The sequence below is a fragment of the Culex pipiens genome, chromosome 3 (assembly GCF_016801865.2).
Source record: "Culex pipiens pallens isolate TS chromosome 3, TS_CPP_V2, whole genome shotgun sequence".
In the NCBI taxonomy this organism is placed as follows: domain Eukaryota; kingdom Metazoa; phylum Arthropoda; class Insecta; order Diptera; family Culicidae; genus Culex; species Culex pipiens.
Window position 1 is genome coordinate 65,555,555 of NC_068939.1, and position 24,232 is coordinate 65,579,786.

The window sequence follows — 24,232 nt, forward strand, 5'->3', positions numbered from 1 at the left end:
GGTTTCACATAATTTTGTTTGCATGCATGCAAAATGCATTGCATCGTTTCTTAAATCTTGACAACCCATATGCACTCTTAAGGAGAACCAAAATGCATTCAGTAAACTGTGAAGGTGTCACCTTGTCATACGATTGGTTTATTAGCGGCAATAAGTTAATTAATTTTCAATAGAGTTGTTGGCTCAACTACCAATTTCGCTGCCATGCACAGGTCCAAGACACGAACAGAGTGGAAAGCAAACTCAGAGTCGGAAAATCGGAAAGCTAACGGTATAAAAAACTGAGAACCGTTTTCAACCAACATCAGTCAACTCACATCATTCTTACAGAACAAACCAATCCCAACACAAGTGATCCAAAATGTTCAAGGTAAGTTATTCAAAACAAAAATATGTGTGACCACTAACTATCAAATCAAATTCAACAGGTCATCGCCCTGGTTGCCTGTCTGGCCGTCGCCGTCCTGGCCTACGAGGACTTCAACAGCCATCCGAGCTACAAGTACGAGTACGGAGTTAAGGACTCGCACACCCACGACCACAAGAGCCAGTGGGAGTCCCGTGAGGGAGACCACGTTAAGGGACAGTACACCGTGGATGAGGCCGATGGAACCCACCGCGTGGTGGACTACAGCTCGGACCACAAGACCGGATTCCAGCCCCATGTCCAGCGAGTTGGTCATGCCCATCATCCTCATGGCGAGAGCTATTCCAACATTAAGCAGCACTATTAGGATAATAATGTTTAAAGACACAAATGCCGTTGAATAAATCTTGTTTATTCTGAAAATCAATTGTTATTTGCTTCGTTGGTTTCTTTTAATCTATTTTCTGAGCTAGTTTTAAAAAAAAAGTTGTCTCTTGAATTTACAAATTGGATATGTTATCCGGAATCTAATTTTTACCGATTACTTTCTTGCAAATTAGTGTCGACAGCAGAGTTGTTGAGTTATCGTTTGTTTTAAACTTCTAGTAAGAAGTTGATTGGAAACAAATAAAAATGTTCTGTTTTCTAGGAAATATAACTGATTCGCACCATTAAATCATTTCTTACTTAATAATGTTCTAAGAAATAAATCATACATTATTCAGGGATATGACTATGGACAACCAAAAGACCTTGGCACCAGTTTGATACCTGCCACTCTCGATGGTTCATTTAATATCAACACAGAGAGAGTCTACTGTATTTCATCCATGAGCAGTTGAAAGGGTAGAATTTAAATAGGGTTTTTTCATATTTATAAAGGATTTATTAAGGCGTGAAACGTCTGTTATTTTTATCCATTTTTGTGAGTTTTTTTGCATTTTTTTAAACATAAACACATCTTTGACTTCATTGAATGAGTTTTTTAAAGTATTTTTTCGGTGTTAGAATTCGAGCAAAAAGTAAAAAAGCATTTCTCGCTCGCGAGCGAGGGAAAAAAATGAAGTACTCTTCTCTTTTCACTCGCGCTCGCATTTTCGTTCACGTTCTTGCTCTCGCCGCGAGCGCTAGCGAGCACCTCGTGCTAGCCGTTCGTCCCAAGCTAGCAATTTGATTATAAGGCTTATGAATACGAACCAGGCGATGGTATAGAGGTGTAACTTCAATCGCTGTGTTGATTTTTTTGTTCGTTTCTAACACGTTTGCTTCTCGCGAACGGGCAATTCTGGCTCGGTTAGCTTCTCTCGGTAGCTCGAGACTCGCGGCGAGAACTCAAGAGAGAAATTTTTCTCGCGAGAGCGCGATAATAGCAACGCTGAATTTTTTAATTCAAAATCAAATCATTTAACGAACGATTACTGACGAAATTTTCAAGAAGCATGTGACCTTTAATAATTCATTTTGAAAAAAAAAAATCATTGGAATCTTTTTCTTTGAATCGAACAAAACCTGCTACCACGTAAAGCTTTTCAATGATTTAGTTTTCGTTCTTTAAGCCAAGGTTGTCACCAGAGGTAGGCTTAAGGACGTATTAGAGCAGGGGTGCCCAACCTTTTTGCCCTGCGGGCCAGATCTGACTTTTCTGAACCAGTGGCGGGCCGGATCAAAAGTTTGCTAAAAGTTGAAAATGTAAACTTTTTTTAAATTTAAGGTTCTTTCATGTCTAGTGTTTTTTTTAAATGTTTTTTAATGTGTCCTATCAATAAATAAACTAAACATTACCTTGATTTTAATAAGATAAACAAAGATAAATGTCAAAAATATGTTTATTTGATTTTTTTTTGTTTAAAATTGTTTGTGTAATTGCTTATGAAAAAATATATTTTTGCTCGCTGATTTCTTTACTTATTTTGGACTTTTTGAAAAATTCTAGAATTTTTTGCAGCAATCTTTATTTTCAGTATGACTAAATTGCTGTCTGTAAGCTTTTTCAAACAAAACTTTATCACTGCAAAGTTTTACTAAAAAAATACTTTGTTTTGCTTACTCACTTATTGAAAAAATCAATTTTAATCAAGTTCCTCAAAAAAGAAAAGCTTCAATTTGCAGTAAACATGGTACAAATTGTAAAATTTTAAATTAAATGTCTTTTGTGCATTTTTAGACAGCGATACAAGTTTATTTTTCATTTAACATTTTTACGAAATGGGTAATTTCGTTATCTTGCGCCATTTTACAGTTTATTGGTTGATTCTGAAACTTTCAATAAAGAAATGACATGATGCATTCGAAAGAAAAAATATTTCAAAATTACAAAGCCAAATCAAAATAATAGTTGAATTCACAACATTTTATCGCAAAAATGATCTCAAGTTTATTTAGACACTCAATTTTTTTATTTAATATTTCATGATCAGCGTTAGGGGCCGGTCATAGAACTATTTTTAAAAGTCGTCGCGGGCCGGATGAAATGGCTTCACGGGCCGGATCCGGCCCGCGAGCCGGACGTTGGGCAGGCCTGTATTAAAGTATGACAAACAGACAAACAAACTCGCAAACGAACAACATTTTAAACAGTTTGGCGGTGTGCTTGCTTTGTTTGTTTGTCTGCATTTGTTTGCAGAAACGTCAGCTTGCATACACACTAATGGCCTATCTACAATCACTTAGCTTAGAAAATTTCACTTAGCTTAAGAATTTGAATCAATGGAAATGAAGCCGAGCTTCTACAATGGAAAAGTAATCAAATTAGAAACTGACGTATGGTTTGAAAAATTTCAAAATCTACGGTAAGTTGACGTTTCAATATCAAAGGTAAACAAACAACTGCATAGCAACGTATATCAGCCCAGCAAAATTTCTAAGTTGATTGTGGATGACGGCCGTAAGTTGCGTACTTTCCTAGGTAACTACTTTACTTAGATGTTCTAAGCTAAGTGATTGTAGATAGCCCATAAGAATTTTTTACAGTACTCGGTAAATTTTTTACCTAAATCTCAACAGCCGAGCGCTCGGTAGTCAGCTCGGTAAAACTATTTTTTAATGAGTACTCAGTAAAACATATCTTGAACATGGAAGGGACGATTTGCCGAACACACTGTAAAATTTACCGACAGCTCGGTAAAATTTACCGAGCATTCAGTTAATGTTATTTTGACAGAAGCTTGGAAATTGTACCGAAGACTCTGTAAGAATTGCCGACAGCTCGGTAAAATTTACCGAGTATTCAGTTAAAGTTATTTTGACAGAAACTGGGGAATTGTACTGAAGACTCGGTAATATTTACCGAACTCTCAGTTATAATTCATGATTGTTTACCGTGTTTTCAGTATTTTACAGATTTAAAGATATCGTCTCTTGGGTGCTATCTGGTGACATATCCTAACTGATTACATCCGACGTGTCACAAAATAGCACAAAAGCGACGATATTGAAAACAGGACACTTGGGAAGAAGATACAATTATTTAATAATTTTTCTGCTTTATAGGGGAAATATACCCATTTTAATCACTCTAAGCCGATCGACCAATTCTCATCACTTTTGCCGTTTTCCGCTATAAAATCAACATTTTCAGATGTATCAACAATGGTGAGTTGCTTGCTCACTTTTATTTTCGCTATTTATTACTTTGGAACAGTAAAAAACACAAGCTGTAATTCATGATCAAAATCACTTAAAATATTGCGCTACTATTCACTTTCACTTCAAAATCACTTTAATTATACTTTAAAATCCGATCAAAAACCACGCCAGCAACCGAAGCGTCGAAGATTTCGCTGTACAATGGCGGTTAATGGCAACGAAATGTCAAAATAAATTTCACTGAGTACTCGGTTAAATTTTACCGAGTGCGTTGTAAACATATCAAGTTTTATCGGGTTACCGGTATTTTTTTACCGAGCTTAAATGAATTACCGGAAAATTCAGTTTACTGAGGAATTTCGGTAAAAAAACAACCGAGGTACGGTATTTTATACCGATTACAGTAAAATACTCTACATTTCTTCAGTAAAATGATTTTTGTTTACCGGTTGCTTGGTAAAAATCAAGTTTTACTGTGCGATTTCGGTAAAAAAATTACCGAGCAACGCGCTCCTGATTTAGTGTGTACATTTGGCTTTGCTTGCAAGATTGCCTCAAATAAGTTTGCGGGTTTGACAAACTGTCAAACACAAAAAAGTGCGAGTTTGTTAGCCATAGTCTAATACCACCTTTATATGGAGAGAAGGACGAATCGAAAAAGAAAAATAATTTCTTCGTCAATGGATTCACATGAATAGAATTCAACAAAAGTTTTATTCAATGGCATTTGCTTCTATAAACTCTATCTTCCTAGTAGTGCTGCTTGATGTTGGAGTAGCTCTCGCCATGAGGATGATGGGCATGACCAACTCGCTGGACATGGGGCTGGAATCCGGTCTTGTGGTCCGAGCTGTAGTCCACAACGCGGTGGGTTCCATCAGTTTCATCCACGGTGTACTGTCCCTTAACGTGGTCTCCCTCACGGGACTCCCACTGGCTCTTGTGGTCGTGGGTGTGCGAGTCCTTAACTCCGTACTCGTACTTGTAGCTCGGATGGCTGTTGTAGTCCTCGTAGGCCAAGACGGCGACGGCAAGACAGGCAACCAGGGCGATGACCTTTTTAAAATTATATTAAAGTTAGACGTCGTATAGGTTTAAAATTTTATTCAACTTACCTTGAACATTTTGAATGACTTGTGTTGGATTGGTTTGTTCTATTAGAAGGATGTGGGTTGACTGATGTCGATTGAAAATGATCGTCAGTTATTTATACCTCATGTTTTCCGATTTTCCGACTCCAAATTGCGCTTTCCATTTTGTTCGCTACTTTGGTTTGAATTTTTATGGGCACCACTCGTTATGTTCTCTGTATGCATTTAAATTGACAGTTGGGGCAACATCTTATTCGAAAATTGGGAATAGAAACGTCTATTACCATCAATTCTGGGTTTGGGAAGATATGCGTTTTTTTTGTTTTAGACTTAATATGTTCAACCTAATTAAAAGGTTAACAACAAAAACGTGCCAAACAATTAACCCTCCAATCAAGGGTTAATTACGACGAACCTGGTTAATTGCTTCGAGGTTAAAGCGTTCTTCTCACCCGCCGTTTAATTGAACCACATATAATTTTAAATTACTTTTGTTGCTTTTCTACAGACTGATTTTTCCTTCTTCTTTTATTCTCGTTACAGTACTTTGATGGAGCGAAGCAGCAATACATCTTGTCCAGTGTGGCGCCCAAAACGGCGTTGCCGACCAAGACCGCATAAATTGGACGCAGAGACCCACCATCAAGAGGGGGGTTATCAAACCAGCTTCATGGACAGTAGCATTTATAGGAGGAGGATGTGGTGTAAGTGGAAGAGGAAGACAGTGGACAAAATGTGACGAAATGAAAATCAAACAAGTGAATCTCGAATGCAAAATTTAAACCATGTTTTGTGTGTTGAAGAGGAAAAATGGGAATTTCAACAGAAAGTGTTTTGAGGAAAAAATGACGAAACTTTGAAAAACTGAATCCATTTATTAGACGTTTAAGATTTTTCAGAATATATACAGTGAAAGAAGAACGATGAAAAATGACAGTGGATCAGACAACGAGTGAAATGTGGTAGGAAAGTGCCGAACCAGTGTAAATTAGGTTAACAAAAAACAACTGTAAATAAATGAAATCAATAAATTATATTCTACCTTTTTGTTATATCCGAAAAACCACTAGCTTATTTTTTTGGCGTAATTCTCTGAAGTTTCGAATAAAAGTATATTTTTCTTATGTATGTGATGAATGTGTATTAGTAACCTGTTATTCCCAAGATATTGCAATTTTAAATTAAAGATTTAACACAATTTTTGCTAGAAAGGCATTTTTTTTGTTCGTCAAAAAAAATCACATCAAATTGGACTTAGAGTGGACAATCCTATTCGCGCAAAGAACGATGATCGATTCTTTAATCTATTTTTTTTTCAAGTTCAACTACACTTTTGATTTAAGGTCTGTGCTCATTAGATTCACCCTCACCGACGACGTTGCATTTAATGATCGTTTCGCAGTGAATAAATTAAACCATGATTAAAAAATATCGTCTAATTTGCCATTCAAATGCGACTTGTCCCCTCCTACTCTACTCCACATCCTCCCTAGCTAGCAAATGAAGGTACGACACCTTTTCAACGATTCGGTGAAATCTTTGTACGGAGAACGTCTCGCGTTCTTCAACCGTTCCACAACCGTATCGAATCATAATTACAGAAGATGATTGACTTGAACCGCGAGACGACACATTCGCTTGCTCTAAATCCGAGGACACATCCCATTCCCTCCACCCCCTTCTCCCTTCCCTCCTCGCAACAACTTGAACGCCAATCAGACCATACAGGTAATGAGTTTAGAATGGGAGGCCGTTAATTAATTTGCTTTAAATTGCGACTGCTCGGCATGGCAATAATAATGGGAGCTTTTAGAGGGCTTCTTCTTGTTTGTCACATCTTCTTCCTCCTCCGTCCAGCTTGAGGACATCGAGCAAACACGAGTCATGATCTGCGTTGGTTGGAGATGTACTATGTAATTGCTGAACCTGGGTGTCACGATTCCGTGTAAGTGCTTGATGTGGGAAGTGTCCTCTAGGAGGTCTGTGATGATTTATGAAAGATTTATTAGAACAGTCATACCATTAATTTGAAACATTTAAATGTAATAAAATTAAATAAAATACTGCTCAAAATAATGACAGACTTTGTATTTGAAAATTGTGTAATATTATTTCTAAAAATGTTTTAATTTACATCTCTTTATGTGTTGTTTACCAATTCCACATACATTATTGTAAAATAAAATCAAATAAGAGTAATATTTAACCATCAAATTTGTCAACCATGGTACTGGTACAATAAAAAAAAGCTGGAATCCTGATTTTCAGTTTCAAACTGAGATATCTCGGGAATTACAAATCTTATAAAAGCAATCAAGGATAATTTTAAAAAGGAATAAAACATGAAACATTAAGCTATGTAGTTGCACAAACAAAAAACTTATTCCAAGAGTCATATATGACTATAGTCTTATTGATTATTTCCTTTTGTAGGGAATATTGATCAAAACATAAATTTGTATTGCTTTAACATGAAAATTAAACTAAATTAATGTAATGTTTTCAATGAAAACATGTTGATTAAGTATAATTTTAAAGTTGAAGCAACAAAAAATAATGTTTTGATTAATATTCTCTCAAACAGTTTATTTTTTACGTAAAATATTCATTGAACTGAGCCATCTAGCGACAAGAACTTTGAACAGAGCCATCTAGTGGCGAAAAGCGGTACTGCCCAGCAGCGACAATGTACGGTGGCGCTGCCAGCGTTGAATAGAATAAACTGCAAAAAGCTTCTCGTGGCGACACGCACACTATCAATGAACTGTCAAATTCGATCCAAAGCAAGTTGAACATCGGATGGTCCAGAGTCTCGGCCCGAAACTTCAAACACGAACAAAAGCAGCGAACCGAAGATTGGCAATGACGTTTTGGAATTTTGACAGTTTGGAACGCATGAATTACCCCATTATCGGTTTCCCGCACGGGTGATGTGGAAATTGTTGCACATGGCTGATGTTGGGAATTTTGCAACTTATTTTAATTTATGCTAAATTTCAAAATTCAAACACGAATCTACAGCGAATAGATGTGAAAATTAAAGATACACTAAAGGTACGATGATTTGATGTGCATTCTTGATCAGAATCTCGATAAAAGAGGTTGAATTGAAAAATAATAATAAAACAAATTCTGGTCTAGAATTAAACGAAATTTTGTCTGTTTTGTAAGACTTAATGTTATTGCACAATGGTTATAGATTTTTTTATAAAAAGAAATTTTTTCGGTTCGTCCACAAACAATCCCATGTTTGTAAACAAACGACGCCATATTGCCAATGTTGTTCGGTAGCTCATATAGGGCCATCGCCGGGGCCCGCTTTGAGCGTCGAATCGTTTATGACCATTCGATGCTCAAAATTTCGATACCGATGTTCAAAGAATTCGCATTGGTTGTTTTGCGTGTCCTTTCTTACTAAAGAAAGGTATAGGTTTTACTCTATGGCTGGACATCATTTTCATGTTCGTAAATATGACGATCCAGCATGAATTGTAATCGGAAAAATCGCTAAAAAAAACCACACTGCATCGATTTTTGACGCTCTATTGATTCATCTTAACAGAACTCATCTATCTCCAACCCTCGAATTTTGAGAAAATATATTCCGTGGAGATCGAGTGATGTTCGTGTGTGGTAAAATTTTGCTAAATTTTGTGTCGCGTCGTTCTCGGCTCCAATTTTTTTGAATCCAATTTTGATTCTTCTGAATGCAGATGAAATCTAGTGTGCTGAACCTGGGCGAGTTGCCGCTCAAATTTCGAAATATCCATCTGTTTTCGGATTTTATAAGATTTTCCAACGAATTACACAGTTTCCAAATGAAAATATGGTAATTTTTTTTCATTTTCATATCTTTTATTTGTCTCAAAAATTGCATTTTTCGAGCTCTACAACCTCCCAAATTTACATCCAGATTCATAGTATGGTTCTGGAGTTAGAGCCGTTTCATTAACCTACCTTAAGAAAAAAAAATCCCTAAAAATAGGTAAAAGCCCACCTGGTGACCTTCGCCAACATTTTTCGTTTCTAATTTTATCCGAAATTTCTTTCTACATTCACAGTACAGACCATGAGTGAGCATCTGAAACAAATTTGACATCTATCGGCAATCCCGATCATTTATTGTTTACTATTTACTGTTTGCCATTCTTACTAAAGAAAGGTACAGATTTTACTTTATCTTCGTAAATATGACGATTCAGCATGAATTTTAATCGAAAAAATCGCTAAAAAAATCACACTGCATCGATTTTCGACGCTTCGTCGCCAAGTTATCAAAGTGAGCTTCGAATACTGGCGCGAGAATGCTGGCGCATATATTTTATGGCTCGAGATATACTCGTTTGTAGTAGCTTGTCTACCGATGTTTCCTACAACATGTAAGATATCGTAGCTTTTCGGTTTCTTTTGCCCTGTCTGTTTTTCTTTAACTGGCCAATGTTTATGCAAAAACTTTTGTGACATAGGATATTCATCCGGCTACAAGCAATTTGTTTCCCGTGTGCTCCTAAAATCGCGCTAAAAATATTTTTTGGTGAAGATTGCTTTTTCAATTTCTTTTGGGAAACACATCATCAATAATACCTTGCTTTCATAATAAGATTTTTTGTATCATGTCACTTTCTTTTGTGCAGACGTTATAAATAAACAAAGTCGATGTTATGAATTGAAAGAAGTTATATTCTTTAGTAAGAAAGGATCTATATTACCCCTGGTGGGATGAAATTGGGTTTTTGTACAGTCCAGACTTTATTTTACGAAGGCCTCGAAAAATTTCACTTCGGATAATGGAATCAAGGAAAAAAAATCGTTTTTTTTATTTTTTTATTGTTAGCTTGAATATGACACCAAAGATGATGTGAATTAGATTTTTTAAATCCAAGATGGCGGGCAAATGGCGATATTGACGTACTGAAAGAGGCAATCAACAACTCAACCGATTGAAATAGGGTCGCTTCGTAACATACCTAATTTACCCAAAGAATGCAACTATATTTCAAAAATACGCTCCAAATATTGGTATACTTTGAGTTGTGATTTCATGAAATAGTGTTTCAAGTTAAAAAGATTTTTAAGGTTAATTCAAAGATTAAATTTTTATTCAAAAGTTGAAAATACTTGTTCTGAGATAAGTTAAAAATTTCAAAAGCAATTTTAAATTTTAATTTGAAAAAAAAGAAAGACGGCATTAAAATTAGAAAAATTATATATTTTCTCAAAGTTGCATGATTTTTTACAAGTAGTCAAGCCATTTATTGATCCTCACACTCATTTTGACCATTATAGTTGCTGTTCTATACAATTTTATTGCAAAAGATTGATCAGAAACAGGATGAGAATAATTTTCGTTAAATTGAAAATTTCCCGGGAATTACCGGGATTTCCCGGGAAATTTGTTGAAAATTTCCCGTTTCCCGGGAATTTAGTAACCCCGGGAAATTGGACGCTCTAGTTAGACTTAGAAAACTACAACTTTCCTGCAATCAAAGGTCTCTTAGGCAATTTTTTAGCAAATTTTTTCGAACTTAAAAAAAAATGTTTTCAGAGATGGTCAAGGTCATTATTTTCTAAAATCGAAAAACTGCAAATATTTCACTAAAATCAAACTTACGATGACTAAGGTACATTATCTGAAATCTGTGAGTAATCTTTGATTTCAAATTCAAATTAATTTTTTTTTACAAAAATCACTTTTTTTCAAACGTTCATAACTCGACGCCAAAATGATTGTCCATACTTCTCTATGCCCCAAATGTTGCGGGTTTTGGTTCCCTGAAATATATTCGAAAAGTCTCGAAAATCAAAAAAATATCAGTAATGAAAAATTTGGTTTTTGAAAAGAGTAATTCTCCACCAACTCACACGAAATCGGAAAAAGATGCCCCGACCCTTCTTCGATTTTCGTAAAACTCTTGCTCTTAGGGATAATTTTGGTCCCTGATCATGAATCATTTTTCTGGTTTTTTACTAAGACACGTTTTTCAGTGATTTGTAGCTCGCAACCGTGAAGAGATAGAAATTTGGTGTCAAAGGGACTTTTGTGTAAAATTAGACGCTTGTGACGCACTGCTTGTGTGTGGCGATTTTTCGAAAATAAAAAAAATAAAACAAACCGGGTACACTCACTCACCACATTTTTTTTTAACATCTGATTCTTGTCGAGTCTCAACAATCGTCCAATGACCATTCTTATGCAAAATCAGCTGCAATTTCTAATCTAATCTAATCTAACTAACCCTATCGCAGCCAGTCTTTCGAGGGCATCCTGGAAAATGCCTTAGGTTGATTAACGCCTAGCATCCTCTTGTCATTATTAACAATTGCAGTGCCCCAATGCAATAAATTGCTTTGAAACATCACAAAAGTTAAAGCGGCCAGGCCAACTGCGTAAAGTTTACCGCAAAGATGATTCGTTGAAGTGGGTTGAGTTTGAGCACGAATGTTCAAACAACAACACAATTCTGAATCTACAGGGGAGGAAGAAACGTGGGGATCCCCCGCTCACGTTCCTGTTTGTTTAAGCAATAAATCGTTGGGAGCACCATGCTAAGAAGTTTTGGTGCTCCGGGACCCTCGGGGATGGGACATTGTATTTCCACAAATGCCCTGGACACTATTTGCCGTGGTTATAGCGCCACAACTCGCTACTCAAAATCAGCTGCAATTTCCGGAAAAAAATACTTCCAAACGCACACGATTGAGTTTTAGGAGTTAAAAATTCGAAAAACTGGTCAAAAATGGTCAAAATCATAACTTTTTCAAAAAACTTTTTTGTAAAATTCTAATAACTTGTGAAGAATACCTGCAAACTTCTTATGTCTATACATCGAAATTTTTGTTTTTGACTATTCTACAACTTTGTAGAACATTGTTACACTCTAAAATGTAACCCTGCAAAGTTAGAAAAAACACGTAATTTTAAAATGAAAATTTTTGTTCTAAATGAAAAAATGACCCTTCTGGGTTATTTTAGATTAAAAAAGTGCATTGAATTTCTCGTAAAATGACATGTCTCACGATTTTTGACAGTTGAGTAACGGGAAATGGCAGCGATTTTAAAACTCTTTTTTTTACCTTTTGCCTTCCTCACCTTACTGAGGAAAGGCTATAAAATCACTCAAAAAATGAACTTCTTAATTCGACCTCGTAGACCCACCTTCACGTATACATATCGACTCAGAATCATGTTCTGAGCAAATGTCTGTGTGGATGTGTGTAGGTGGGTGGATAAAAAAATTGTCACTCGATTATCTCCGGACTGGATGAACGGATTTTGACCGTATTAGTCTCATTCGATTCGTCTTGGGGTCCCATAGGTCTCTATTTAAAATCAGCAAGTTTAGTTATGTACTTCAAAAGTTATGCTAAAAAAACGATTTTGGCGTATGTCCGGAAGATTGTAAAAAGGGTGGTTTTTGCAAGAAACCCTATCATGTTATACATTTTCAGAATGGTATTAAAAAGACCTTTCCAATGAGTCCAAAACATTGAAGATCTAACAACCCTATCAAAAGTTATTAGCACTTAAGTGTTATTTATACACTTTTTGGAGGCCGGATCTCAGATATTTCAGTAAAATTTATGTCCGGGTCCATCATGCGACCCATCGTTAGTTAGATAATCGAAAGACCTTTCAAATGAGCCTAAAACATCAAGGATCTGACTACCATATCAAAAGTTATTGGTACTTAAGTGTTATTTATATACTTTCTGGAGGCCGGACCTAAGATATTGTGATAAAAATATTGTCTGAATCTTCCATGTGAACTTTCGCTGAATAGGTTTTTTTATCAAACCTTGCCGATGAGCCAGAAAAATTGAAGGTCTGCGAACCCTATCAAAAGAAATCAGTAATAAAATTGATTTGTTAAACATGTTAAGGGAATGTTGCTATTTTTACTGAATGTATTGACTTTATGAAAGTGAGGAAGGCACCAACCACCTAAAGGTGGATTAAATATCGTTTTTTGATGAAAAATACGTTTTTTCGAGCGTCTAATTTAACACAAAAGTTCCTTTGACACCAAATTTCACGGTTGCAAGCTACAAATCACTGAAAAACGTGTCTTAGTAAAAAACCAGAAAAATGAAAGAGGTCGTACCACCCTACCGTCAAGAAATATCAAAAATTGGACCTCGGATTTGTAATCAGGAATCAAAATAACCCTTTAGAGCAAAGTTTTACGCAAATCGAAGAGGGGTCGGGGTAACTGCTGTGTGAGTTGGCGGAGAATGACCCAAAAATAAGTAAATTTTCATTCGACATTTTGTTTCCATGTTTTAATTTTTTCTGAACAGCCCTCTACAATACTTACAACTTTGCCAAGATTGAGCAAAAAAATGGATGAAATCGGCTGATTTCGTAGAGAATTTTTTTCAAACATTTTAGCGATATTTCCCATACAAACATTTACGATCAATAAGGACCTTTCAACCTCTACGGATTTGGCTCCAAATTGGCAGTTACTTATTTTTGCCTTCAAATCTGAACATAGTCAGGATTAGGGTGCCCAGAAAATAAGACTTTCTTCAAACCGCGAAAAACATACGTTGCCAGTGCTGATTTATTTTCCATCGACCAATCTGTGTCCTTTGTGTCTGTAGTACCGTAAATCGGGGTTACTTTGATAGTATTTCAATTTGTTTTGGAATATTTTCCAACAGGTAAGGGTTTTCTCAAGATTATAATTTTTAAAACATTTACTGGGGTACACACAAAGTCCATGCTCTGTTTTTGAAAAAAGTGTTTAAAAAATTGTTGCTTTGAAAATTCTAATTATGAATTTCAGGGTGACAACATAGTTTTTCAGGTTTTATGTGTTCATATTTTATTTTTATGTTGAATGCACCATCGCTAAGGCTGATATAGTTTTTAAGAAAAAAATCAATGTTTATATTAAGTAATCTTTATTCTTCAATGTTAAATGTTAATATTAATAAACAAAATACATATAAATTTTAGGTAAAATTGTTCAAAAGCCAGAATTTGTCTGAAATTCATTAAAACTAGTTATGTTCATGAAATTATTGAGTCATGTTGCATTTCAAACTGAATTCGAAGCACGAATCAAAAGTTTTCACATTTTGTATGCAATTTGTTCAACTTTAAATGTCGACAAATTTAGAGATTTTTCAAATAAGGTTTCGAATAACATAATATTTATTATTTACAAACTAATTCTACCATCTAGTAACAAAAAAGGATTGTTCAAAAATCCGAAAATGCATTCCGTTTACCGAATCAAAATCATGTTTATTGAGAAAATTATGACACTTTGTGAAGATTTTATGTATGCTATTCAATAACATTTTCTTGATTATAGTTAACCAACTTTGAAAACTTTTCAACATTTTATGAAAGGTTCCACTTGAGGCTCTATGAGCACTTCTCTACCACGGTCAGTATGATTCCATACCATTCCGTACGTATTCAATTTGTACACTTCATTTTGTATAAACATCTTAAACCCATCAAAGTCACCCCGTTTACGGGTTATTTTAAATACATGTTATAAAATGATTGAGAAATATCAGTAAATTTTGATTCATAACACGGCATTTTTGACACCAAATTTCAATTTCATTCAATGAACTTGAGAACATGCAAGAGAGAACTCTTACATATTGAACGAACCAAGTGGAAAACGAAAATCGATGCCGGAAAATCGAAGTGTAGAGCACTTCGTTGGTATAAAAAACCACACCCAATTACCAACCGACATCAGTCAACTCACATCGTTCTAACAGCACAAACCAGTTAAACCAAAACAAGTGATCCACAATGTTCAAGGTAAGTCTAATTAGCTCTGAAAATTCAAGAGTTCTAATCCTAAGATTTACCCCCAACAGATCGTCGCCCTGTTTGCCTGTCTGGCGTTTGTCGCCGCCATGCCCTACGAGGATTATCACAGCCATCCGAGCTACAAGTACGAGTACGGAGTCAAGGACTCGCACACCCACGACCACAAGAGCCAGTGGGAGAGCCGTGAGGGAGACCACGTTAAGGGACAGTACACCCTGGATGAGGCCGATGGTACGCACCGCGTGGTGGACTACAGCTCGGACCACAAGACCGGATTCCAGCCCCATGTCCAGCGCATTGGCCACGCTCACCACCCGCACCACGGAGAGAGCTATGCCAACATTAAGCAGCACTACTGAAAATCGATGATGAGCTGAGTAACTGGATGGTCTCAAAAGTAGATAAATCGATTTTATAACAAAAACGAATGATATTAACTGTTTTAATAATTCGTGGAAAATAAAAAAGTGATTTTAACAGCTGAAAATATGATTGTTTAGAAACATTGAAACATATCCCGCCCATCTAAGAAAATCTAAAACACAATCTCCACTTCCACTGCAAGTCTTATCTTGTTTGTTCAATCTACTGACAAAGTGCTCGTTTAAGCACTAATAAACCCTCATAAAGTAATCAACCGTACACAACTTCAAAGTGTTTCCAAACACACACCCTTCTCTCGATACGATACCCAACTGCGGCCCCCAAAGGAGTAGAATGGGTGTTAATTCAATTATGATTTTGTCAGCTACTCGCCGTTTAGTCGAGGAAAAACTAGTTCTCCAAGTTTTTCTGTACACACGCGGCAAGGTGGAAAGCTCAGACCTTGCAGCATGATCGATTCACGCGGCACCCCCCACAGTTCACGGGCGCACAAACAATCGATTCCGAGCCGATAACCGATCCCTGATTTGGTCAGCTGGGGCAACATTGTGTCCAACTTGTGGCACGGTCAACGCCAAGATGGTGGGATTGATAACTGCACCGTGGTGGAGACAACCGTAAAAGTGGTGTCGGTACCTTATGGTCGATCGATGGGTGTGAATGACGTTCACCTGACCCCGGCGCAGCTGTTTTAGCAATGTGATTGACAATACGGGATGCAAGTCCTTCGGTAATGTGCTTTTAATGGCATGGTTCTATTGAAATAGTGACATTCGAATTGATGGTAAGAATTGTGACCTTTAAAAATTAATTACCTTCTATTAAATGGTTGCAAAACTAATAATTATTGAAAATGCAAAACAGATTTCTCTAATCATTGAAATGTGAGCGAAGTAAGTTTGACATTCACACCAGGATTTCAAGTGGCAAGCAAAGATTTATTACGGCAAACTACCTCCTGCTGGGAGAACTGTACTGTCTTCATCAATTAGTTAATAATCACGGAACTACTCGTAGAGATTGTCAAACAAATGTCAAGTAACACAATTTTGTTGTCTACAGGGTGATTTTAATCAAGGTAAAATAATGTTATACAACATATCGAACAGAAAATTCGTTGCAGTGATGATATAATTTATAAAGCAATGCTGTACGTTAAATATGAATTGTTTTTATTAACATTCCAACTCCCAAGCACTTATAAAAGGTGGAACCCCAAGTAACCACAAGCACTAAATTGAAGTATTTATTCAGTACTAAATCAGCACTCGAATGTTTTGAAGTAGTAAATAAGCTTTGCGAATGCCTCAAAGTACCAAAACATTGCAGCATTACAACTGGCATTAAATCACCATTTACGACCTTGAAAATGTGCTTCAAAGCATCTGATGTTTATCAACAAAGTAAACCATCCATACGGGAAACATTTCAGCCAGTCACGCTCTTATTGACTTTTATCCTTCTCCCGTTATACTGTTCCAATAAGCGTGCGGGCTAAGGCGCATTTCCCCCAGTGTGCAACAGTTTTATTTTTGCGTGAACTGGGTTCAATTCCCGCTGACTGAAGTGTTTTTTTGTTTATTTTTTTTTTGTGGAAAACTGCAGCCTGTAATTAAGCCAAATTTTTCAAAACGTATGCCCATAGCACAAAGGACATTATCAAAAGTTCTCTGGTAAATTGAATGACTTTTCTCGCAAGCAAAAAGCTGCTTTCCGGAAGTCTGATACACTTTGTGAAATTTTTCCAACCGTGGACCAAGCACTCCTCGGAAAAACAGTTTACGTTAGCCGTTAGCCTTTACTTGTCCCTATTAACCCCAAGCCTTCCGTAATTGATTGTACTGTACTTGACTGGATGGCCGCAATTTGCTGAGTGACTCGTCAATAATTTTCGTCCAACAAAATGACAACGGGTTTTTCTCATGAACCAGAAACTCGAAACAGTATAAAGAAAGTCTTCCTTAATGTTCGATGCATCAACCACATCGATTAAAACTTTCAAAACAAACACTAATTTCAGGATACATCAGTTGGCTGGCGCGCATCCTGGAGATCGACGAGAAAAATGCAAGAATAACATCAAAGTGTCACACTCACACATGAAACGCAACATGAGAAAAAAAAAACAAAGGTGGCCCACCACCAAGTGTGTGGAGCAGCTAGCTGTCCTTTTTTTCCCCCAGCCTTGACGTCGATAAAGCAGTTTTTTTTGTTCGAGCTTTCGGTGAGGCATTAAATCGGCATCACTGTGCGCCACTTGAAATATTTCTCAAGGGAAAAGGGCTGATTTAATGTTTTCAAGCATTATTTGCTGGTATTAAATGCCAATATAATGCTGATTTAATGCCGCTATTTAGTGCCTCTCGGATACTTGGGACGGCAACTTCAACTCGCTAGTTCTCCAACATAACTCAACCAATCGGGACGATTCTTGTTTACAGTGATTAGTAAGGATGTCTAGATGATCCTGTAGAGCCTTGCAGAACTCATTTTGATCAAGTTTGCAGTTTTTGCGACTTTTCAACTTTTCATCATTCCACCTTTTTTCTCGCGTGTAAAACAAAATCGCCAAAAATTCCGCGGAGGCAGTCGTTTTAAAAAAGATGGAACGATGTTTTCGGTCGCAAATATTACAGATTTAATCGAATCGAGTTCTGCCAAATTCTACGATCATCTATACATTCTTACAAATCACTGGAAACAAGAATCGTCCCGATTGGTTGAGTTATGTCCGAGGACCAGCGAGTTGAAGTTACCGTTCCAACTTTTTTGGGAGGCTTGGGCGTCCGTGTGAGTTGGACATGCGTTGGGCGTTCCAGTGTTAAAATAATTAACCATTTATCCTTGGCCTTGGGTACCAACTCATGCTGCAGTGGTGACGAATGACCACTAGGGTGCCTTGAATATTGAAATTTAATTTAATTCAAAACCACCATATTCGCTCCATGTTATGTGAAATTGGCGGCCAGATTTGATGGCGTACTCAAATCCAAAAATAAACATATTTTAGGCAAACAATAGCTGAAAAATTAGATTTTAAATCACTGTCATTTTCTGTTTCTCAGCTGAGCAATTCTCTGAGATTTCGGTCATTCGATTTTTTTTTGTATTTTTAAATCCGGCTGAAACTTTTTTGGTGCCTTCGGTATGCCCAAAGAAGCCATTTTGCATCATTAGTTTTTTCATATAATTTTCCATTCAAATTTGGCAGCTGTCCATACAAAAATTATATGTGAAAATTCAAAATTCTGTATCTTTTGATGGAATTTTCTGATCGATTTGGTGTCTTCGGCAAAGTTGTAGGTATGGATATGGACTACACTGAAAAAAAATGATACACGGTAAAAAAATTTTGGTGATTTTTAATTTCACTTTTTGTCACTAAAACTTGATTTGCAAAAAAACACTATTTTTGATTTTTTTTTATTTTTTGATATGTTTTAGAGGACATAAAATTCCAACTTTTCAGAAATTTCCAGAATGAGCAAAAAATCTTTGACCGAGTTATGATTTTTTAAATCAATACAGATTTTTTTCAAAAAATCGAAATATTGGTCGCAAAAATTTTTCAACTTTTTTGAAAATAGTCGAAGTTTTTCATTTTTTTAAAATTGGTGCCCATGTTTGCCCACCTTTGAAAAAAATATTTTTGAAAAGCTTAGAAAATTCTCTATATTTTGATTTTTCGGACTTTGTTGATACGACCCATAGTTGCTGAGATATTGCCATGCAAAGGTAAAACAAGAAAATTGATGTTTTCTAAGTATCACCCAAACAACCCACCATTTTCAAATGTCGATATCTCAGCAACTATAGGTCCGATTTACAATGTTAAAATATAAAACATTCGTGAAATTTTCCGATCTTTTCGAAAAAAATATTTTCAAAAATTTAAAATCAAGACTAACATTTCAAATGGGCGTAATATTGAATGTTTGTTTAATTGCAAATTCGATTTTACATCGAAAAATGAAGTTGAAAAATTTTTGCGACCAGCATTTCGATTTTTTGAAAAATCAGTATTGATTCAAAAATTCATAACTTGCTCAAAGATTTTTTGCCCATTCTGGAAATTTCTGAAAAGTTGGCATTTTATGTCCTCTTAAACATATCAAAAAAAAAATAAAAATAAAAATAGTGTTTTTTGCAAATCATGTTTTAGTGACAAAAAGTTAAATAAAAAATCACCAAATTTTTCACCGTGTATCATTTTTTTTCAGTGTAGTCTATATCCATACCTACAACTTTGCCAAAGACACCAAATCGATCAGAAAATTCCATCAAAAGATACAGAATTTTGAATTTTCACATATAATTTTTGTATGGACAGCTTCCAAATTTGTATGGAAAATTTTATGGACAAACTAATGATGCAAAATGGCTTCTTTGGGCATACCGAAGGCACCAAAAAAGTTTCAGCCGGATTAAAAAATACATAAATTAAAATTAAAAAAAAAGACCGATTCCGTAGAGAACTGCTCAGCTGTCAAAAATCGAGAAATATGTTATTCAAGAGGAATTTAATTTTATTAACAAATCTGCGATAACCCACAGAGTTTGGTTTTTCGAATACAAATTTTAATGCTTGAAAATGCTTATCGATTACTAATTTCCACAACCAAATCTGAATTTCTAGACCAAAATTTGATATGTTTTCAATTTCGGGAATTCCCGAGACAAAATATGAAAAATCCCGGGATTCGGGATTTCCCGGTTTTAAAAAAATCCTGGCATTTTTGTCCCGGGAATTCCCGGGATGGACGCACTAGTTGTTAAAATTTATTTTACTTAAATTTTTTTTCTTGAGTTGCTACTGTTAAAATAACTATTTCCATGTCCAGTATATTGAACCATCTTATTTGATACCCATATTGTCAAAAGTGGTGATTCTGACCATTTTTACCAGTTTTTCAAGTTCACCTCTGAAATTAAGTCTTTTGCTTTCAAATTTATTTTTTCAGCATTCTGCATTCTGCAATTGCATAAATTACCCTTTGGGCGTTCATTTTGGGCTCGCAAACTGTAAGAATGCAGGGTTTTTTTCTGAAAAAATATTTATATTATAAACGGCAGTATTAAGCTAGAAAAATCCATACATTCAGGCAGCCCTAAGAAACGTCGAGACGCTTTTTATACAAACTTTTCCGAACTTGAAATAAAGTAGTAGTTTATGCAACAAGCTGCAAAAAGACGATTTTTTCAGCACGAGTCGTACATTTATCCAATGAGGATCACCGAGTTAGATAAATACGAAGAGTGCTGAAAAAAAAAAACAAGTTTTGCAACTAATTCCATTCATTTTTTTTTTTGCAATTCCGAAAAACACTTTGAATGGATTTGTAAGTCAAATGTCCGTGTATTTCATCAATCTGCCGTTTAAATCAAAACAATGTTGCAAACAAGTGTTGAAAAGATCGACTTTTCAACATTCAAAACTAGAATTTTGCAGCATTTATTATGAGAAGGGTTTTTCTATTCGATTCTGTTATTTTAGGTACAGAAAAGAAGGCTGTTTCGTCATTCTAGAATGACAGGAAAAGTAAGTAGTTTCACGACAGAATTGCAAAATAGTAGTTTATGCAACAAGTTGCAAAAAGAAAAAAATTTCTGCACGTGTCGTACATTTATCCAACGAGGTTCACCGAGTTGGATAAATACGACAAGTGCTGAAAAAATCAAGGTTTGCAACATGCAACATTTTTTGCATTTCTGAAAAACACCCATTGAGTGAAATTATAAGTCGAATGTTCATGTAATTTGACAATAAATCGTTTAAATCAAAAAAATGTTGAAAAGTATTACTTTTCAAAACTAGTGCTGAAAAGTTCAACTTTTCAGCATCCATTTCAGTGCTGAAAAGTAGTACTTTTCAGCATTTGTTTTGAAATGTGTTTCTATTCGATTCTGTTATTTTTAGTAGATAAAAGTAGGCTGTTTCGTCACGCGAGAATGACAGGAAAAGTAGGAAGTTTCAAGACGGAATTGCAAAAAATCACTTTCGAAAACTCAGGGATGCATTCAAAGGTTGAAACATCGAAAAACTGGTCAATACCATCAGTTTTCAAAAAACGTTTTCGTGATTTTCTGATAACGTGGTGACTACATGCAAACCCCTATATAACATGTTTGCTGTTGTTGTCTACTCTACAACTTTATCCCTTGACCTCCTCACAAAGGGAACTTGCTTCAACGTTTCTAAAACATTCAAACTTTCAGCTGTTTAAAATCACTTTATTTTACATTTGAGACCATCCAGTTACTCAGCTCATCATCGATTTTCAGTAGTGCTGCTTAATGTTGGCATAGCTCTCTCCGTGGTGTGGGTGGTGAGCGTGGCCAATGCGCTGGACATGGGGCTGGAATCCGGTCTTGTGGTCCGAGCTGTAGTCCACCACGCGGTGCGTACCATCGGCCTCATCCAGGGTGTACTGTCCCTTAACGTGGTCTCCCTCACGGCTCTCCCACTGGCTCTTGTGGTCGTGGGTGTGCGAGTCCTTGACTCCGTACTCGTACTTGTAGCTCGGATGGCTGTGATAATCCTCGTAGGGCATGGCGGCAACAAACGCCAGACAGGCAAACAGGGCGACGATCTATTGGGGGTAAATCTTGGGATTAGAAATTCTTGATTGTTTAGAGCTAATTGGAACTAACCTTGAACATTGTGGATCACTTGTTTTGGTTTGTACTGTTAGAACGATGTGAGTTGACTGATGTCGGTTGGAAATTGGGTGTGGTTATTTATACCAACAGCACAGTTCGATTTTCCGGCATCGATTTTCATTTTCCGTTTTGTTCATTCGATCAAACTTTCGTGAAACTCTGCATGTCCTCTGTGCATGAGTGGTAGTTAAATTGAGAGTTGGAGTAGCAATTGCATTGAATGTAATTTAACAGTATTGCCGCTTAATGTAGATTCTGCTCAAAGTTAATTCTATAAAACGTATCCAATATCAATTAATCAATATTTTTAAATCTATTTTTTAAACCGAGTCTTTTGGAAGCAAAACATATTCAACCTTGATAATCAATTAATCCTTGGCGGTATTGACAATTTAAGTTCAATTATGATGATGCTGCTGAATGTCTCATCTACTTCATGCACTTGAGAACATGCACCATAGTTCATGACCAAATTCTTGCAAATTGAGCGAGCAAAATGGAAAACGAAAATCGCTGCCGGAAAATCGAAGTGCTCTATTGGTATAAATAACCACACCCAATTACCAACCGACATCAGTCAACTCACATCGTTCTAACAGCACAAACTAGCCAAACCAAAACAAGTGATCCACAATGTTCAAGGTTAGTTTCCATTAGCTCTAAATGTTCAAGAATTTCTAATTCCAACATTTGCTTCCCAACAGATCGTCGCCCTGTTTGCCTGTCTGGCGTTTGTTGCCGCCATGCCCTACGAGGATTATCACAGCCATCCGAGCTACAAGTACGAGTACGGAGTCAAGGACTCGCACACCCATGACCACAAGAGCCAGTGGGAGTCCCGCGAGGGAGATCACGTTAAGGGACAGTACACCCTGGATGAGGCCGATGGTACGCACCGCGTGGTGGACTACAGCTCGGACCACAAGACCGGATTCCAGCCCCACGTCCAGCGCATTGGCCACGCTCACCACCCACACCACGGAGAGAGCTATGCCAACATTAAGCAGCACTACTGAAAATCGATGATGAGCTGAGTAACTGAATGGTCTCAAATGTAAATAAATCGATTTTATAACAAAAACGAATGATAATAACTGTTTTAAGAATTCGTGGAAATTCATAACAATTTTTCAAGCAGAACAAAATTTTTATCCTGTCATCCTGACGTCAGCAAAGACCTTTTCTCGCTATGCCATAGGTCTTCTTAGACTTAAAAAGTTGCCTACTTTCGTTACTTTGCTTTCGTATTAACAAGAACAAGGTCACCAGAACACGGCCGTCACGTCCCACCTGAAGACCATCTTAAATGTCATCCCGAAGAAACAAACAGAAACAACCACATCGCGTCATCACGCAAAAAAAAAACTCGTCAGAAAAAGTGAAGAAGGAAAGCGAAACCCCCCATCGCCGCCAGCAGTCAGTAACATCAGCTGAATACCTCAACGCAATGAGTCTCTGGCGGTGATCTACTTTGCCCAGCATGGTTTCTGTTTCGTTCTCTGGGAAACTGATTGTTTACGATTCCAAATGTAGCGTATTCCTCTATGTGGTAGAAGATCACTGTTTACCCAGAGAATCGTCTTTTATCTTGATCACAGTACTACCTGCAGTAGCGTCATGGCAATGACGAAGTGGGAAGCCACCCCCTCACCCCCTTCGTTACGGAGGTGAAAACCAAGGGGGGACACATTCCGCATCTCCACACACTGGTTTTAAAGGTCAAGATCATCGACGGCGAAAAGGGGCATCAGCAGCGCGGTTCCGATCAACTCGATCGTGTTTACGTTATTATGTATTATTTCTTGCTTTCATTCACGCAGAATGTATGGGCAATCGCGGGTTATCGCGGTCGAGTTTCACATCCTTATGGAAGAGTCGGCGCGGGACGGCTTTTTTTTCATTACCAACTTGTTACCATTTCGGATGCGAGCTACTTGCGCGATGACTTTTAATGTGCCGGTCAGTAGTCCGGTTGGCATTTTGGCTGGAAATGACTGGAGGGCAGGCAGTGAACAATTTGGGGGATTGGAAGTTTTGGGTGGGTCAATAAACCAAAAGTGTGAAATTAGTGCAACGTTTTAGCACGTTTTAAAAAAAATGAAGAAAAAAACAAAGGCCATGTTTATTTTGATTTTCTTGCTTTTATTATTTTAAATCTTTTGATCCCTATCAAAGTTAGTAAGCCAAAAAAAAAAACGTTACTTAATCCACCCTTAGGTGGTTGGCACCTTCCTCACATTTAAAGGGTGCTATCCAAAATGCAAAAAGTGCGTAAATAACACTTAAGTGCTTATAACTTTTGATAGGATTGTCAGATCTTCAATGTTTTGGACGCGTTGGAAA

The 24,232-nt window shown here is 36.6% G+C and overlaps 3 protein-coding genes across 3 annotated transcripts in view; 2 read left to right on the forward strand and 1 right to left on the reverse strand.

Annotated features, from left to right (window-relative positions):
• LOC120421624 (uncharacterized) overlaps positions 1-6,077 on the forward strand; it is a 97,357-nt gene extending 91,280 nt beyond the window's left edge. Inside the window, exon 4 of the mRNA XM_039584852.1 lies at positions 5,587-6,077. Coding sequence (XP_039440786.1) covers positions 5,587-5,664 — 78 coding nt within the window. The 3' untranslated portion in view covers positions 5,665-6,077. The remainder of the gene's footprint in view (positions 1-5,586) is intronic.
• An 8,747-nt stretch (positions 6,078-14,824) lies between these two features.
• On the forward strand, positions 14,825-15,204 carry LOC120421664 (cuticle protein 19-like). Its single transcript, XM_052709899.1, has 2 exons — positions 14,825-14,833; positions 14,893-15,204. Exons 1-2 carry the CDS (start codon positions 14,825-14,827, stop codon positions 15,202-15,204), a joined length of 321 nt encoding a protein of 106 aa, XP_052565859.1.
• Positions 15,205-21,453: 6,249 nt separating this feature from the next.
• LOC120421640 (cuticle protein 19-like) lies at positions 21,454-21,932 on the reverse strand. Its single transcript, XM_039584871.2, has 2 exons — positions 21,881-21,932; positions 21,454-21,819 (listed from the first exon to the last, which is right to left on the reverse strand). Exons 1-2 carry the CDS (start codon positions 21,887-21,889, stop codon positions 21,508-21,510), a joined length of 321 nt encoding a protein of 106 aa, XP_039440805.1. The 5' UTR covers positions 21,890-21,932; the 3' UTR covers positions 21,454-21,507.
• Between the last annotated feature and the right edge of the window lie 2,300 nt (positions 21,933-24,232).